Source organism: Ochotona curzoniae, unplaced genomic scaffold (assembly GCF_017591425.1).
Source record: "Ochotona curzoniae isolate NIBS_2020 unplaced genomic scaffold, NIBS_Ocur_1.0 scaffold_3890, whole genome shotgun sequence".
In the NCBI taxonomy this organism is placed as follows: Eukaryota; Metazoa; Chordata; class Mammalia; order Lagomorpha; family Ochotonidae; genus Ochotona; species Ochotona curzoniae.
This window is the reverse complement of record NW_024467115.1, coordinates 9500367-9519910: the sequence shown is the minus strand read 5'-3', so window position 1 is coordinate 9519910 and position 19544 is coordinate 9500367. Positions and strand designations below refer to the sequence as shown.

Sequence of the window (19544 nt, the reverse complement as noted above, 5' to 3'; positions counted from 1 at the left end):
GGGTCCCTGTCATCTTCATGAAAAACTCACGACACTCCTGACTCCAAACTTTTGTCTGGCCCAGGCCTCACTGTTGTAGCCATCTGGGGAGTGAATCAGCAGATGAAAAAATTCTCTCTCTCTCTCTGTCTCTCTGTATCTCTCTGTTTTCCCCTCCTTTGTATAACTTTTGTGTTTCAAATAACATAATGTTGACATGTAAAAAAAAATGACTAGTGTGGATGGCCAAAATCCGTGAGACAATTTTGAGTTGGCCCATTAATTTGAAGTTTTCTTGACTACATCTAAGATAAAACAATTCTATTCTGAATTTTTGCTTGAAGCAAAGGGCTAAATTTTATTTTCCTTTTTAGGTGTTTACTTTTTCTTCCCCTCTAGTGATTCTGTTGAAGGACATAATGTAGTAAAGCATCAAAAACTGTGGCATATCTTAAATGTGAGACAAATTACAGGAGTTGTTGATGCTGAGCCTTAATAATTCATTATTATGATGAATCATTATTGCGAAATTGACTAGAGGAGCTTTATTAAGTTTTCATCATGCTGGTAAAAAATCAATTATTTTCAGAGTAGTTGTTATTGGCTTGTTTATGTAGGCAATATGTATCACACAGAACTGAAACCTGCTCTTTATTAAGCAATATAGAATTATGCAGTAATTAGAAAAGTGCAAGACTGTTTAACACTGAAAATCAATATTTTTAAGCCTCACAAGAAAAACATAATGCACAAAAATGATCTTTGTAGATGACTTTCTGTATCTAGAACTTCTTATTCTGGTCATTTCCTTGTCCCCCATACTTAGACTTTCAAACTATATTGAGAAATAAATCTTTTGTCATTTGTTTTGACTTCTAGAATGTTCTATTTCAGAAATACAGAAATGATTTGCTGCATGGTAAATGCTTATCCTTGTCATAACTCTGGGAAATATTTATTCTGGATTGATAATTTCTTTTTAAAGTCGATCATTTTGGTCTGTGTCATTTCAGAGTCACTGTAGAGAGATACCCAGGAAACTTCACTCAAATCAAGGTGACCTGTATTCAAAAACACCCGCTGGTTGTCAGGATGACTTGGACGATGTGCAGAGAGAGAAGAAGAAGCAAAGTGTAACCCAGTGGTAGGCATCATTATAACTGCAGTTCATATAATCCACAAGACAGTGTTTCTAACAACTTGCACAAAAAAGGCACAGTATTTGGATTCTTACTACCATTTTATTTGGAATGTATGAGTTGTCTAAGTGTCCAGTGGAACTGAAAACCTAAGTGGTATCAAGTGCTAGGTGAAGTCTGATACTAAATACTCATTCCAGAAATAATACTGCTCACTGTTTTCCATTATTGGATTTTTCTTCCTGCTATGGTTTTGATGGAAGTATTGTAAGACTGCTTGTATTGTCATAATAATATTTTTCTATTTTCCTTAGACCAATGAGCAAAAAGGATTAATGGCTTAAGAAGAGGTTAAAATGCCTGCAATGATTTTAATTTAAAGATGTGTCAGCCAAGTAACCAAATATAGTTTTGAATTATGAAGGGTTAGCTTACAGATATAGCGATCTGATATATTTTATCTCTACCAAGCACAAAACAAGAACAAGAAGAAGCGGATTTGTGGAGGAATTGACAGCAAAAATTGAGCTACTTAGGCTAACTTCCTTAGCATAGAAATCTTAGATGAGTTAACCAGGAAATATGAATTTTCTTTCTTGGTGATATTTTTGATACATGAAATCAACCCAGTTTCTATTACATTTTATCTTTGAAACTTCACATTTCGTTTGTAGGGAAATTGAAACTGTAATTATTCTTAAGCATATGGTCTGTTCCGTTTCCTTCCTTATTTGGTTTGTTACTAGCACACATTTTTTTTTCTCCAAGGACATGTAAAAGTCAACATACTAGATATAAAGTCTCTGAAGTGTTTCTGCTTCAAGCCAGGTCTGCACAATCTGGGTTCTTTCAAGTAGTTAGCTTACCAGCTTCTGACACTCCTACAAAAATACCCCATAGAGCTTTTCTTATTACCTTTTCATTGACTTTCTTCAAGTAATAAAAAATGAAATTCTGGAAAGGTCTTTGAAAACTGTGCATATTGCAATTCTTCCACATTTCAAATACTAAGCAAGTAGGACTATAGAAGGGACAATCTCTGCCATGAAAATGGCTGCAGTGTGTTGAGTCTCATGCCGTTATTAATTCATTGGGAAACTTATTTTTTCTTTAAGATTGTAGATCCTAAACAGTGCCAGATAAGACAATTCTTGAGATCAAAGTTCTTGTTTCAACTACAGGGGAACTTGCGATCTTGTCTTTGCTGTGTGGGCATCTTTTTGGTTGGTACTGCAGTGACTCTAGCTTTGCACCTTGAGTGAATATGCAGAGTGTATGAGAGACCAAGGCAGCACCTGCTTTCAATGGATTGCCTGTGAAAAGGACTAGTATTAATGACAATGACGATCTGAAATGAAAATAGCAGTTCCAGGCAAGTAAGATTCCTAACTTCATTTAAGAGAGCAAAATGTTCTCTCCTTTTTAAGACAAATTTCAATAGACGTTTACTAAGATTTTATGTAATATTTCAAATCTTTGCTCTCGGCATTTTAAATGTAATAAATTATAGATTTTTCTTTGTTATTAATCCTGTAAGTGTAGTACAAATCCATACATAAGCACAAGAAAGTAGAGAAGACAAGCAATACAATTTTCAAATTTAATTTTGTCTTGTGTAATATAGTATATTTCTTGCACTGGATAAAGAATCATTTGACTCATGTTTAACACTGAACATGCTTGGTGTGGATAGCTCATCTCTGTATACCCATTGGCCTCTTTTGACTTCAGGATGGGAAAATGAGCAGTTTTCTGAGCTTTCCCTTCTTGTCAGTGCTTAGCCATATGGTCAATCATTTTTTACATTTCCTTTTGGCGGAGGTTGCAGTGGCATAACCTTTGTAGTATATCATAGACTGAGGAAGGGAAAAGTAATAGGTTAAGTTCGGAGCCTACTATATTATTTCAGCTAAAGTGGAAGCTTTCAAATATGGACCTAAAGATTATATTAAAACAATGTCTTTATTTTTGTATTCACTGTATACAACTCAAGAATTTGCTATGAATGAACATGAGTCCTGTAGCAAGAATTGACTCAATTGCATCCAGGAGTGTAACAAACAACATAAATCAGAACAGATGCTGTGGGTCTCCACACGCTCCTCAATAGGAAGTTGATGAAAACATTTGTTCAGAAGTTTGAGATGGCCTTTCTCTGCAGGTCTTTGATTCACTCTGGTTGCTTGGTGATACTGATGTCTTATTTTAGGAATGTTGTTATTAATACTACACACTGTTTTGACCATAGATATCTAAGGCAGCAGTTCTTTGAAAATAAATTTGTAACTGGCAGTATGGTAAAGTTCAGACCTTTGGATTCTGAGCTGAGAGTTCTGGGTTATTCTGAGCTATTTTCAAATTATATATGTGTTAAATGGAAACATTTGCTTTAAGTTATTTATGTACCATTCCTTGGCTTGTTTTATATTGGTACTATTGACCACAGGTTAAAAAAAAAAAAGAATGCACTGTTGAGAACAACATCTGACGCAGGGTGGATGAGGTCTGAACCAAAGGAGAACCTGAGTTACAATAGCAACAAAGGCGTTCAGCATAGGCATCCCACAGGGACCTCTAGACCTTGCAATGTTCATTTCGAGTTATCCTGTATTGGAGGGTGAGCAAAGAGTCTTTATAATCTTTGTGTCTGTCAATCATTGGATGCAGGTGTCCCAACAGTTACAGGCAAAGCTCTTCCTTCAGTCAAGGGCAAAGTTATTCAGTGAAAGGGCATTATTACTTAGTTGTGTGCAGGATCTCATTATTATGTGCGTCGCTCATTAATGGTGGCAGTTGCCGCCCAGCTAAAAAGGGAGCTGTTTTCCTTTTTCTTTCTTGTGTGACCTTCCAGAAACTGAAGTGTTTCCTGGAAAAGGTAACCTTTCAAATAAGTTTATTTGTTTCTGCCTGACACAAATATTCTTTATTAAGGAAATTTTATATTCTCCTAATCTATGTACTCTTCTGCAGTTTGCTTTCTTTTTGAATCTCAACAGTGTTCTTTCAATTATTCCTACATCTTTATACTAAATCTTCACCACTGTTGTCCTCATACATTAGTCTACTCAGTGAAAGGAACGCTGGACTAGAAAATGAAGCAAATGTGCTCTGGACTTTAGAACAGCCTAGGCATGTAGCCTTTCACAAACCATTGCATTTCTCTGATTTTGACTTTCTTCACCAAGATGGAAGGACACCAGTTACTCCTTATGCCCTATCAATTCGGAACGCCTGTGATTCATGGCATATTCTCATTAAAGCCTCAAGATTGTTGAACTCAAATCAGCTCATCTGTAAGTAAAACTCACAGATGATGCACTACATGTGTGTTCCTGCTTTGTTTTGGTAAATGAGAGTAAACAAACTTTATGAAAGCCCTTCACTGAGGCTAAGCAGAAGCCAGAAGAGAAAAATGAAGAATGGAGCTGTAGATAAAGAAATTTAACTTTGCTTAATCAATAAGTTAAATCTGTAATGGATATTATATTTGTATCATAGGAAATGAAACCCATCAGTTCTGTATCTGTACTATATTTAGGATTAGACATGGTGAGGATTCTGTAGTAAAGATTTTGAATCATAGCATGTTATCAAGAGGTTGGTACTTTACATGTCATCATAAATGCATTTTTGTCCATTTTAATAAAGTGATAACTTAATAATTCAGTGTTCTCAGTGATACTCTAAATTCAATCATTACTTATCTCCAAAGACTAGTTAACCTGTTATTTAAAAATTTTAATTGGAGTGGGACAGTGTTGGGGAGCCTTTGTTTTTTACCTAACAAAGGGCCATCTGGATACTTACAATAATCAGGTTAGCTTTCTGTAAAAATGTTCAGTCCCTCCATTGGTTCCTTTGGTGATACCAGATTAACTGATAAGGGCCAGTGGCTGGGAAGTTCCCAATCCTTGAGCTTGGACAAGGTAAGTTGCTCCTTGCAACACCAGCAGCCAATACTGGAGTGCTATTCTGATTCTGATCCAGGTCCCTGGCAAAGCGTCTGGCCAGGCAGCACACAATGATGCGAGCATTTGTGTCCCTGCTACTCATATTTATCCAGATGGAGTTTGTGGCTCCTGGCTTTGGGCCTGTCCGAGCTGTAACTATTACAAAAAGTATTAGTAAACTCAGAAAAGAACCAACAGGAAGAAGAGCTCTCTTTCTCTGTCACTGTCTTTCAAATCAATCAATACATCTTAAGCAAAATGCTCACATTAGATTGGGATTGCAGGATTGGGTACCAACTCCAAGCCCTGATGCAAACTTTCTGCTAATGCAGCCCCTTGGGAGGCAGCATAGATGGCTCAAGTAATTGGGTTCTTGCCACTTACATTGCCAAGTAATGAGAGTATTCTCTGTCTGTTACTGCACACACACACACACACACACACACACACACACACACACACACACACACACACTTTAAACTGGTAATCAAACTATGATATTTCTTTCCTATTTCTATTTAATATCAATGAAGATTGCTTATAATCTAAAAATCGTAGTGGTAGAATTTCCCTGAAGTTCTAGGGAATGCTGTTCTAGCTTTTTAATACTGACATCCTAAAAAAATGCTATAAGATCGCTCCTGATTTTATAAAAAAACTCACAATGTTTCACCTTTTTTTTTTCAGAAGGCCTAAAGTTTCAGAATGCACTGGAAAGAAAATCCAGTCATTGCATTCTTTGAGCAGTTCTGAAATATCATTTCCTATTAGGCAGTTGTGTGAGTACTGACAATCTTTTTCCTCTTCTTCCCTGGAGATCAATTTATTTCCTGCAGCGCTTGCTCTTTATGGAAAATCTCACTCGCCATCCTTCACCAATGGGAGATCTCATCAGCAGTATGTTAATTATAAAAGCAAAGCCACATAGTGTGTTGAAGGGGGAAATAGTTTTATAAGTAAAGCTCCCTGTTTTATTGTCTTATTTTCACTCCAGATTTTTTTGTGCTTGGACACGATCACGAAGACAATATCCTGTAAGTTGATGTGATGGAATTGAAAGAATAGGTACTTTGCAACCAGCCAATTCCAAGCAAGAGATCTAACTAAAAGATTGTCACTTTTCTGATATTATTTTCATATATTTAAAATTAGAATAAAGTACCAATCTCTACTTTACATGAAATTTTTATGCATAAATAAGTGATATAGTATGAATGATAAAAATACACATTTTGGAAACTGCTGTTCAAATCATGGTTAGAAAAACAGCCCCTATTGGTCATTTTTTTTTAACAACCCAAAAGCTGAAAATATTATTTTAAAGCAGTTTTTAAATGGTTGGGAATAATAAAAAGCAAACTATGGTATGACAAGTGAAAATTGAATAGAATTCAATTTTCAAGATTTATAAATAAATTTTTATTGGAATACAGCCACATTTCATTTGCATATGGTCCATGACTGTTTTATGCTATATCCCTTGAGTTTTTTTTTTTTTTTGAAAGATACTTGTAGTCTGGCTCTTTGGGAAAAAAAAAAATGCTGGTTTCTTCTGTGGATAGTGGTTCAGAAGTTCTCAAGTCAAGTTAAAAATCTGATTCAACACATTTCTCGGGCGATTCTGTTTTAGGAGATCCACGAACCACACTTTCAAATAATGCAACAGAAGACCTGTGGATACCCTTGGCCTGCTTACTCATCACGCCCATCCTATTAACAAATCATGTTGGCTTTGTCTCTCATAACTGCTATTGCTATTTTCTCCCATGTTCATTTCTATCCTCTTAGTCTGAGTCATCTACTGCTGTCGATATTTGTTTCTCACCAAAATTCTTGTAATGAATCTAACCAATCTTTTCTCTTGTCCCAAAATGTTCATTCTTAACAGAACTGTGCTCTAAGTGAAATAATCTCTCCCTACACAGCCACAGGACTTTCAGCTTTTTTAAAGTGTGATCTTTTAGGTCTTTCTTTAAGTACTCAATTTGCTATGACTTTTTCCACAAACACATTATTGGAAATGATAACCCTCCTTTGGGGACACTCTTGTCTCTTTGATCTTACACATTATACACTTTTCCTGTGATATTTGATTATTGATCACCTGCCAAATATAAGGGTACCCTAAGGTCAAGACTCATTCGTTATCAGTTTACGTTATAATTGAATTGTAGAAGAGTGGCTGGTTTCAAATATATCTTAATATTTTTTTTAGATAAAAATGTGATCCAGAACTCCTAGCCTGCTTACCTGCCAAACATTTTCTGTATGCAAAAGTTATTGTCAGAGCTTGAACTAATCTCTGAAAAAAATATCAAATATCCACTTAAGCAGTGCAAATAAGAGAGAAAACAGCTATTTGCATCATTTGTTCAATCAATCTTAGTCAATGAATTCATCACAGAAAGTAGATCAGGAAAGCATATATAACAACTGGCATGAAAAATCTGATTAAAAATGTACAGAGGAGGGCCCAGTGCAGTAGACTAGTGGCTGAAGTCCTCACCTTGAACATGCTGGGATCCCATGTCGGCACTGGTTCTAATCCTGGCAGCCCAACTTCCCATCCAGCTCCTTGCTTGTGGCCTGGGAAAGCAACAGAGAAGTGTCCAAAGCCTTGGGACCCCACATCCACGTGGGAGACCCAGAAGAAGCTCCTGGCTCCTGGCTTTGGATTGACTCAGCCCCAGCTGTTGCTGCCGCTTGGGGAGTGTGGATTGTTGCTGATGTTATGTTGGGGCTTTTGATTGGTTGGGATGACACTCTGCCGGCTCTACCTTCGGACCAGGGATGGTCTCCACAAGAAGCGGTTGAACTTATCTGGACAATAAGATATTAGACTCTGCTTGGTATATGGTTGCAATGAAAGAACCCCAACTCAACTTGAACTGTGGTAATGCAGCAAGGTGGGTGGGGGGAGGTAATGCACCATGGGGGGAGGGGACAGGAGGGGTGGGGAAATCCCAGTGCCTACAACTGTCACATAATGCAATGTAATTAAAAAAAAAAAATAAAATAAACACAGGATGACTCCACCACTGCCACCTGGTGGCCACATGCCCAAACGCAAGGACAGGATTCCGTAGGACTTTGGTTTAGTGAAGACACAGACATATTTGCACAGTGAAGAAGTTATTATAAACTTTTTTGAAAGACTATTCAAGATGCCAGAAGGCAAATTCAAATCCTAAAATTTTAAGCATCAGAGAGGACATGAAGAGGTGGGAAAAAGAACATACAATAAAGCATCAGACAAAAAAAATAGCTAGATTCCATGTGAAATATTCTGCTTGACCAAAGTGGGACACTAGGACACCAGAGTACTGATATCATTCAGAAGATTCCCAATTTGGGCAGTTTGAGTGAGTTCAAAGCAAGGTGACTTGGGCGGTCCCTTCTTTTTCTTCATTTTATTTTTTTGTTTGTTTCAAATTTATTTATTTCCATCTTCTCTGTTTTTTTACTTAATTTTCTTATTTTATTTTTGATGCTGTTCACAGAGTTGACCAGGGTGGGAAGGGTTAAGGAGTAGGGGAAAGTGGGTGAGACCTCTGTTTTCAAAGGCCATCCAGGGTCATCCCAGGGTCACCAATGTGGAACATGATCCAAGGGCTCTGCTCAAGTGATTTGTATAGTTCTGAAATGCTGTTGATCTTGCTGATCCAAGAGTGAGGAAATCCTTCCAAATTTCACTGGCTGATATAGTCCACTTTAGTCTCCATTTGCCCAGCTGTTGGCTGCCAACCTTTGGCTGTGATAGTTGATCAGTTTGTTCTGTCCTTCTTCCTCTACACTGGTATTAGATGTCCTCTGCAGACCCCAACGGGCTACCAAATCCTCCATGTGCCTCTGGGAATGCCATGCACTGCTCCATCTCACCCACGGAAGAGGCCCAGTTCTGATCCTGCAGTTCTCCCCGTGGTTGGTGCTCTGAGTCCAGTGGTTCAGTTAGGGGATCCCCAAAGAAGCATCCTCTGAGGTGATCCCAGACCTGACTCATGTACATGCTTTCCAGGATGGGATCAGGCTCAGACCACTCCCCACTTCAGCCTATGCACACACTGATCTTTGCAATTGCTAGGTTGGTTCTGTCTCCAGCGCCACCTCTTATGTAAACCAATGGATACTTCAGCCCAGCCCAACACCACCCAACACACACTTGGACCTTATGTACACCAGTGGGAACTGCAGCCTAATCGAGCAACCCCCAGTAACTTCCACTTGCACCCCCCTCCCCACACACACACCCAGCTCTGCTTTCTGTGCTTGTTGGTAAGTTTAGCAAACTGGTCCAGTCTATTCCATATCCCATTCAGTTCTCGTATACATGAATGAAAGTTGAAGACTAAATTAGCCCAACCAACCAGACTCTCCAGTCCACACTTAAGCTGGCAGATGCCACTACTGCCAGTCTAGCCAGGCCTACCCCCTGCTCTGGTACTCATGCTCACCAGTGGGAGTTTCAGCCCTTCAGAGAGGTGCCCCACTGTTTTCCTACTGATCTGCTCCCAGTGGCAGATCTTGCACTCTATGGTTGGTTCTGCAGTTGAACTTGAAAGGATCTGCCCTCAGTTCCAGCACTTGCCAGCTGATGCTGTGGCAAAACCCAACCAGCCTGCACTTACTATGGCTCATGGATGCACCAGTAGAAACAGTCCTTTAGCCCAGCCTGGCTTTCCCCCTACCCTCTTACATGTAGTCCAATAGGTGATTTAGCCCTGCCAGGCCTGGTATGCCTCCGTTTCAGCTCTCACACTTACTGGTGGGGGCAGTGGCCCAGTAGGGGATTTCCCACAGTCCCCATACCAGGTTACTCCCAACCTCGTCCTCCTCCCGCGTTCCCCCCTATAGGTCTCACATTGACTGGTGGGTGCGGCAGCCCTGTCTGGCATTACCTGTCTCACCTCAGCTGGTGCTATATTCTGGCCTGACTCAGTCTGCCCCCAGTTCCAACTCATGCTGGTGGGTGCTGCAGCCTAGTCCAGCTTAGCCAGCCCCCAGTTCTTGCCCTAACATGAGCTGGTTTGTGTTGTGGCCTGACCAGGCCTGTCCTTCACTCTGTCCTGGTTCTCACATCTGCCAGTGGGTGTTATGAACTGGTCCAGCCTCGCCCACCCCCAGATCTGACCCTCACACGTATGCCGGCTGGTAATGTAACCTAACCTGGGCTGGGCTGCTCCCAGCCTTGGTTCTGGCATTTACCTGTAGGGACTCTGTCTTGACAAAGGAGTTTCCTAAGCTCCACTATCAGGTCTCTTCCAAGTTGTAGATCTCGTGAACACTAGGAGGACCTTGGCTCAATCTGCCTTAGTCCATCTTCTGTTCTGGCAGCAACAGTGGCCTTGCATGACTGACCCACACCCATTCTGATTTTTACTGTTAGGTGCTACAGCCCCGCCAAGCCTGGTCCATGCACAGCTCTTGCATGGTTTAGCAGCTACTGAGACCTAGCCCAGCCCATCCTATACCCACTCTGGCTCTCACAAGCACCAGTGATTATTGGAGTCTAGCCCAGTCTGGCGCATCCCATGCTCCACATCCATGCCTGGGGATACTAGCCATGTCCAGCCCAGATTTCTGCCCCCATTCTGGCTCTTTCACTTATAGCCCAGCTAGGGTGTTCCCTTAGCTCCCTAACCAAGCTTGTTTCTCACAACAGGGTTTAGTTGGTCTAAACTCAGCTCATCACAGCCCATCCCCTTTCTTGGTTTTTGCCATTGGATGCTACAACCTGGCCTGACATGACCTGCTCCTAGTCACAACTCTTTGCTGTTGGGTGCTGTATCCTTGCCCTACCCAGTATGCTCCTACCCTGGCTCATGCAAGTCTGTAGGTATAATAGCCTAGCTAACCAGCCCAGTTTGGATTTCCTCTGTGGGCTGGTGCATCAATGTGACCCATAAAGGTCTTCCAGGGTCTCCCCTCCAAACTGCTTGGTCTCGGTCCCCATGGTTACTTGCAAGTACAGGGGCCTTGTCAATGGCAGTCCCTCAGAAATCATTCCTCACCTGCAATATAGTCCCTCAGTGGTCTTCCCTCCCACATATCCCCTTGCCCCTCTCCATGATCAATCCACAGTCCCTGCACCCAGGAGCACATGGGTTCCCCAGCCAGCCTTCCAGAGCCTGGTCTTCCAGTAAGATGGTGTGCTGGCCTGGAGCTCGGCTCGCCCACTAGGGTCCAAAGCTCCTGACACTTGTGCTGGTGTGGGACCTTACTCCTGCACACACCTAAGATCCAGACCCATTCAAAGTTCTCTAAACATGGTTTTCCAGCACATCCAGCCATCATGCTAACCCAGGGCTCTCCCTTCCCCTCTTGCCACCCTGTTTGGGACCAAGCACCTGGGGAAATCCCCAGGATCACTTTGCCTGCCTGGACATGAATTCCCAGGTCCCTGCCAGCTCCTTCCCCTCTGCCCCCCGAAAACCCACCCGGGCAAGCAAAAAGGCAGGTGCCACCACTTGCATGGGTGCAGAAGGCCAAAAGTTCCCATCTAAGACTAATATTAATCCCTATTATCTTAATTTGGAATAATTCAGTTTTATTCACTGATGGTTATCTGCTTGATTATGGATTATTGATAGTGGGATATTGATAAGGATGGCGAGAAGAGTAACTGTCAAAATGATAGACTGAACTTTCAAATGACAAGCTTATAATAGTATCATATGAATACAAGATAATAGAAGACAATTTCTATAGTATTTTACATTTTATAAAGTACTTGCTGTTCTCATATTTCATCTGACATTTCCTCAATTGTGTAATTGTTATTATTATCAAAACTAATTTCCTCAAGATACAGTCAGTATGGTGAGGAATATCTAGCTCTTCACATTTTCAGGTCCTTTTTCAATGAAATATCTAACTTCTCTAGTCATCCCTGACCCTCAAGAAAAAAAAACATTGTGGAAATTAAAAATTGTGGTTATCCCTTTTTACAGATAGTCACCAAGATAAGTGAGACAAGTAAAAATTAAGTCTGGGCATAATACAAAATAATCTTCTGTTTCCTCATTTCTAATTGTGGACAATTGTATTGTTATGTGTTTGGTAAGCATGACCTAAAAATCCAAAGACCACCACTGAGGACAGTAAATCCTGAGAGGAGAAAGTGAAATCTAGGAAAGAGTGAAGACAAGGTCCCTTTTCTTGCTCAGACATTACAACTACCAGCTCTCTTGCCCCATTGGGGCCCCAAATGTTGACAAAAGAAAAAAAAATACACTTTAGTCACAGATTAAGTATAATATGTGGATAAATGACCATTCTTAGTATCATGATATGACTGCTGCTCTTTCTCAGCTGGTTTATTAGTTCCTCAGTTATAAGATAATCTTTGTCTTTATATTTCATATAAAATGTAAAAATTGTTAAGAGTCTGTGAAATTATTTCAGGTTCTTGATCTTTATTTGTAACTCTCGCATAACATTTGATATTGTCCCTTCCCTATTTCTGCTTTAAAATGAGAAAAGAAGGCTTATTATTGTAAGTAACCTACTTTAAAGTTTTATTTCTAAAGGCAGAAAATAATTCAGTGAAGAGCAGAAGGGAGCAGGAAGAGAGGAGTGAAAGGAAGAAGGGAAGGAGAGAGGGAATAATCCAGTCAGTCCTAGGCTATTAGGTGTCTGAGGACCAAGAGCTGCCAGGGCGTCCTCTGCAGGCGTAGGTGACAAGCACTGAATAGCACAGCTGCTGGGCTACAAACTCCTCCTGTCCCCCTGCTCCACTCTGCCCGCCCCCTCCAGTCTGTGCACATGACTTCCTGTTAGGAGGTTGTCAGGATCGCTGTTGATTCTCACTGTACGTTTTAATAGTTTTCCTATTGTCTAATGCTGAATCGAGTCTGCTGTCTATAAGTAACCTGTTATGTTCCTGATAGGTTATGATCCACGTCATCCTCACACATTTTAAGGAGATGGAAGATTTCTCTGCTCTCCCGCCTCATTACCAAGCAGCCTAGGATCTTTAAAGTATATTAGATTTTATAATTCTTTGAAGTAGATCACAAGCAGTCTGACTCACATTGATTGTTGGTTCATTGGTTACATCACAATATCTTATTGCACGTGGCACAGGCTGTTTGAGGTTGAAATAATATTAGAATTTACAGGTACTATTTTTCAGGTTGACATCATTTCATCTTAAATTAGGGCAAACGTGTGTTATCTAACCCTTTGGGATTGGCTCATTTCCCTCAGCATAATGGTTTCCAGTTGGGTCCATTTGGACACAAAGAACTGCATTTTGTTTTGTTTTTGTTTTTGATTTTTATTAGCTGAGTAGAATTCCATGGAGTAAATGAACCATATCTTTATTATCCAGTCTTCTGTTGATGGGCATTTCAGTTTTTGCTTCCAAGTTTTTGCAATTATTGATTGTGCTGACATGAACATAGGGGTGCATGTTGGTTTCTTGTGTAACAGGTGTTTTGGATGTATTCCTAGGAGTGCTATTGCTGGTTCATATGGTATGAGATTTTCAGTTGTTTGAGTGTTCTCCATACTGATTTCCATAGAGGCTGTACCAACCTGCAGTCCCACCAGCAGTGGAGTAGGGTTCCCTTTTCCCACATCCTCGCCAGCAAGTGTTGTTGGTGGTTTTTTGTATGTGAGCCATTCTTACTGGCATTAGGTGGTACCTCATTGATGTCTTAATTTGGATTTCCCTTATTGCCAGGGAACTTGAACATTTTTTCATATGCTTGTTTGCCAGTTGGGTTTGTTCCTTTGTAAAATGTCTGCCCGTTTCCTGTGCCCATTTCTTGAGTGGTTTGTTCATTTTGGTGTTTTGTTTGTTCTGGAGCTCTTTGTATATTCTCGAAATTGGTCCCCTATCTCCTATGTAGTGTGAAAAGATCTCCCATTCTGTGGGTTGCTTTTTCACTTTGTTGATTGCTTCCCTTGCTGTACAGAGAAGCCTGTTAGTTTGATGTAGTCCCATTTCTTTATTTTGGCCTTGATTGCTATTGTCTTTGGTGTTCTTTTTTAGGAAGTCAGGGCCTACACCTAGATCTTGCAAGGTGTTTCCAACATTTTCTTCCAAAAGTTTGAAGGTTTCTGGGTGTAGGTTTAGGTCTTTTACGCATTTATGTTTGATCTTAGTGTATGGTGAAAGATGTGGGTCTTCTTGTTTCTACAGCCTATTAACCAGTTGTTCCAACAGCATTTATTGAAGAGAACTTCCTATTTGCCTGGATTGTTTTTTTGTTTGTTTGTTTTTGTAAAAGATTATTTGGCTGTATCTATGTGGGTTCCCTTCTGTTGTTTCTATTCTGCCAGTACCAGGCTGTTTTGATAACCACCACCCTATAGTATGTCCAGAGGTCTGAAAGTGTGATTCCCCCTGTTAACTTCCTGTTCTTCAGGATGGTTCTAGCTATTCGTGTGATTTTTTTGTGTGCTTCCAGATGAACCTTTGTATCATTTTTTCCAATTCAAAGAAGAATGTTTTGGGTAATTTGATTGGGATTGCATTGAATGTATATATTGCTTTTGGTAGTATGGACATTTTAATGATATTGATTATATCTATCCAGGAGCACGGTATGTTTCCCCATCTTTTGAGTTCTTCCTCAATTTCTCTTAAGTGTTTTGTAGTTTTCTTCAAAGAGGTCTCCAAGAACTATCAGCACGGGCACCAAGGACTATATTCCAACTGCCAAGGAGACCACGGGGAAGTGGAGTGTCTTCGGAGGCTAAGAACTCCGAGGTCATCCATTCTCATTTGGATCTCCCACATGGGATGGGAGAAGCCCAAATCCTACCCCACAAGAGCCAACATCATTGGAACAACAGTCAGGAACCCTGAGCGGCCCTCAGAAATAGAAGATCAGTACACTTCCTTTGGGAATAGGGAGAGGAGCCTCCTCTGGCCCTTACTTAGTTCCAACTTTGGATACCTACCCTCTCTTTCAATGACCATCATGGTTGTCCCGGAGCCCTCCCTCCATAAAAAAATTGGATTGGATAGACAGAGAACAAGGAAAACTTAGTAACAGACAGGAAAGGATTAATTTAGACACACATATACTTTACTAGCTAGGAAACAAACATAAGTTACTCCTCATTAAGGTATTGAAGATTTCTCTGCACAACCCTCCTAAAACTGTTCTGCACCTCAACTGTTGACATATGCTTTGTTAGAGTTATCAGCCGACATGGACTATCCCCAAATACACCAAGTTCAGTAAAAATTATGCTTCAACACTATAAACTACTAAATACAAAAATGAAAATAGACATGAGACAGCTGAATAGTACCCTTTAGCCATTTTAAGGCGTATAGCAGCCAGTTGTGTATAAACTAAAATTGAAACATCAACGAAGTAGTCACAAGATGTGGTTAAGAACTTGCATTTTTTTTAACATATTGGTTACTCAATACCATGTCTATTAACTCCATAATGTTGTAAATTGTTGTTGATGCTATGTTGTGGCTTTTACTTGGTCGGGATGATACTCTGCCAGCTCTGCCTTCAGACCAGAGATGGTCTTCCCAAGAAACTGTTGAATTTGTCTGGACAATAAGATGCTGGGCACTATGCAAACTACATGCTTGCTATGAAAGAATTATGATTGGATTTGAACTGTAATACTGCAACTTGGTGGAGAAATCCACCATGAAGAGAAGGTACAAGGAGGGGTTGGGGGAATATCAGAGCCTATGAAACTATGTTATAAAATCAAATATAATTAAAATAATAATAATAATAATAATAATAATAATAATAATAAATAACACAGCTATTGTTGAGCTACAATGCTTCCTGGCTTCTGTGACTCTTGTCTATTGTGCTTGCAATTAGAATTTTTTGAAATCTCTCTTCTCTCTTACTCTGCAAAGGCGCTGTGGAAAAGGATGAAGCTTTTTTTTTTTCTGAAGACAGAATCTTGTTTATAACATATCTGACTTTAGTTGAGAGTTTGAAAGTGTGTTGGGTTAATGTTGGGTCTGTGTATATATTAATTATGAGTTTTAAATAATGTCATTTATGCTTGAGATCTGTTGCTTTTGCTTCAGTTGAGCATTTCTCAATTTCCATTTCCTGTTCCACAGTTTTTTTTTAGAACTCCATTGTTTGTGCTCCATCCTGCAGTCACAGTGTTGGAGAGAGTATTGCGTCTGGAGTCAGATGTTTTTAGGAGAGGATGGGCTTCAATGCCTACATGTCTGACTGCTAAGCTGGCCTCACATTTAGTTTGGCCACTGTTCCCTATGTATATTATATCTCTGACACAGAATTGCTATAGGAATAAACTAGGATACAAACAAAACGAGTTTATAATATCAAAAAAGTATTTCACAAATTCAAAGTATAATTCTCATTTAACAGGAAAAATATTTACCTTTTCTGCAGATTTTATACTTCTTCCATTTGTTTAGTTTTGGTTCTTCCTACTTTGCTTCAAAAATATACATGCATAAACGTGTCATATAAACATTAGGTGAGAGTAAACACTTTCCTTCTTGATTACTTCCAAAACATATTTCTAATAAAAACTCCTATTTTTTTCTTTTCTTATAGAAATCTTTAAAAATGAAAAGCATGCGAGATGTCGCTGGATACACCTAGGCATTGAACATAAATGTTGCTATGGAGAAGGAGACTCAGCCTTCTAAAAGAAAAACAATCATTTCCTGACAGACTCCAGATGAAACCTGACTGATCACTGAAGAGGAGAAAAGGACCTTAAAAGTTTCAAGAGATGAAACTCAAAGAGAAACTTATGACTTGCAATTCAAATATACTACCATCTTGTGCCCAAATCTGTATTTTTAATTTCATTGCTAGAGCATATTTATTTAATGTTTGCATTTTGTGACTGACTTCTACCACCAACAGTTAAGCAGAAAGTTTCATTTTTCAGAGCAAAATCATTCTACAGCAGTGTGAAAGCTCACTGAATATTTTCAGCTTTTTATTTTATACAAATTGTTTTGACATTTTTCTAGTGTTATTATCATTCCTGTTCAGGCTAACTTAAAGAAAAACGATTGTATATAAGAATGATTTGAAATCCCCAGGTTTCTTATCTGAGTCTGTTAGAACTTTGAAAATGAGTTTGCCTTCACAACTTCAGTACCTTTTTATAAATAAATGTGTTGAAGTCTCAAGAGCCAAAGATATCATGAGTTGTAGAAATTCTCCATAACTTCTCATTTTGCTTCTTACAACAACAACAAAAACATCACCAATTTCATGGCAATATACCTAAATGTATATCGTATATATTACAGGATTGATCCTTAAGGTGCATGTCTATTAGCATTTTAGGAAGGCCGTTAGTTAATATCTGATGGAAAGGAAATGATGACAGAATTATGTAGGATATAATAAATTTGTTTGACTAGGGATAAAATGATTCTTAATGAGTACACATTATAATAAAAGCATCAAATTTTCACAATCTGTAAAAGTTACAACAGCTCTGACATTTTGACAGTTTGTCTTTCAATGTATTTTCACACATTAGAAACTTGTTCACAGATTATATTTTTTACACAAATGAAGATTTTCTGATTATTTCACATTATGTGGAAAAATGTCATTTGTTTTGTACTTTAGCGTTTTTGAAGACAACAAATCAAGAGACAGCATTTAAATAGAAAAAGAGTTCAAGATTTTTTATACAATGTTTACATTCTGATTTCTCACTCTCTTTTTTAAGTGACTGGATTTCAATTCCCAAATGTACTTGAGATTATTTAGTGATTAGGTTCTGGTATTACTAATTTTTATCCATAAAATAGAAAATCTTATGGATCATTTCACATTTTATTTTTCTTGCTTTGCTGTACCCCTAAGAACAAGAACTTTGCAGAATGTTCCTACACTTGATATTTGAAGGCCACATAGAATTCTGACTCAACTTACCAAACTTGGCAAACTGTATCATAGGTATTTTGGGGCTTGTAGAATTTGTTATTTTCCAAAAAATAGCAAATACTTACTCTTTTTCAATTGGTATATGAAAAAAAAATTACTTTGTATTTTCAATAAGTTCAAATATTTTATTAAAATAAAGAGAAGGCATATCTTTGATTGTAGACCATTAAGAGCTTCCTAATAAAATTATATGTGACAGTTGCTTCAAATGGTATGTTCCCAGGTATCTCAATTTTGGAAATCATAACTCTCATGTTCATCTGTTTGGGTAGGTTGACTATAAATATTATAATTTGCATTTGTGTGTATTGTGTTCCATATTTAACTACAAAATATATGCATTTCTAGTCCTAGGAAATCAAGTTAAATATTCCTTAATTATATTGAAATTAATTTGTTACTACTATGAGATTGCTTGTGCTAACCAAGAGAGTAAGAATCCTACTTTCCTGTCCACACCTTATGGACCTATAGTGATGAGCAAAGTCACAATGACTTAAGTCCATAGCTCGTTCAAGCTGCATAAATAGGGGCAAGAAATCATGCATGCTTCTCTACTGCTGATCGAAGCATGGAAGCAGTTTGTGGAAGGAACATGCAAAGAGAGTGAGAAAGGAAAGAGAAAAATATTTCTTTGAAATAAACAGGCTGTTCTTCAAAGTAGGTCTTTAAAGACTATTAATTTTAAGGTCATAGTCCACATTTGATGAATCTTCCAAATATTTATCCAAATGTTTTTGATTGAAATTGCTTTAAGAAGGAATAGAATGAAAAATATCAGTTCATTACCTTTGTCCATCTCTTCCCAGGGTTGTTTGTTTCACTGTCACTGAATTTCCAAAGTCATTTGGAAATCCTGGATGCTAGTCCCCTTTCTTTTGTGAACTGTGCAAAGATTTTCTCCCGTTCTGTTAGTTGCTTATTCACTTTGTCTTCCATTTCCTTCGCTATGCAAAAGCTTCTTTGATTTAGTCCCATCTATTTATTTAGGCTTTGGCTGCCTGTGCTTTTAGTGACTTCTCAAAGAGTTCCTTACCAATGCCTATATCTTGCAGAGTGCTTCCTATGTTTTCCTCTAACTGCTTGATTGTTTCTGGGTGCAGATTCAGGTCTTTGTTCAGGTTAAAGCTAACTTTTGAGTAATGAAAGAGTTGCGGATCTTGCTTCTTACTTCTGCTGGCTGCTATCCAAATGTCCCAACAATGTTTATTAAAGAGACCAACTATTTCTCCTGGGATTATTTTCAAAAGAACAAATTTAAATGGCTAATAGACACATGAGAAGATGCTCAGGATCCTAGCTATCAGGGAAATACAAGTAAAAACCACACTGAGGTTCCATCTAACACCAGTGAGATTGGCCTACATTTGGAACTCCAATAACAACACATACTGGTGTGGGGGAACAAGTACCCAACTTTATTATTGGGGGGAGTTTAGGCCAATATAGCCACCAAGGAAGTCAGTAAGGAGAGTATTAAGACAAATGAAAATAGATATACTGCATGGGATAGCTAGCTTCTTATCTTCTTAAGATTTATTTATTTTCATCAGAAAGTCAGATTTACACAGAGAAAGAAAAAC

General features: G+C 38.8%; 1 protein-coding gene across 7 annotated transcripts in view; it reads left to right on the top strand.

Moving 5' to 3' along the window:
• THEMIS (thymocyte selection associated) overlaps positions 1-18170 on the top strand; it is a 191816-nt gene extending 173646 nt beyond the window's left edge. The window contains exons 5-7 of one of the 7 annotated variants that reach the window (XR_005882165.1): positions 993-1123; positions 5756-5847; positions 16600-18170. Coding sequence is in view for 6 of the 7 variants with exons in the window: in XM_040965561.1 (XP_040821495.1) it covers positions 993-1127 (135 nt within the window). In the remaining variant the exon portion in view is untranslated. Of the gene's footprint in view, positions 1-964; positions 5323-5755; positions 6360-16599 lie in introns of those variants that run through there. The other 6 variants (XM_040965563.1, XM_040965564.1, XM_040965566.1 and 3 more) reach the window with 6 other exon arrangements.
• The last annotated feature ends 1374 nt before the right edge of the window (positions 18171-19544 follow it).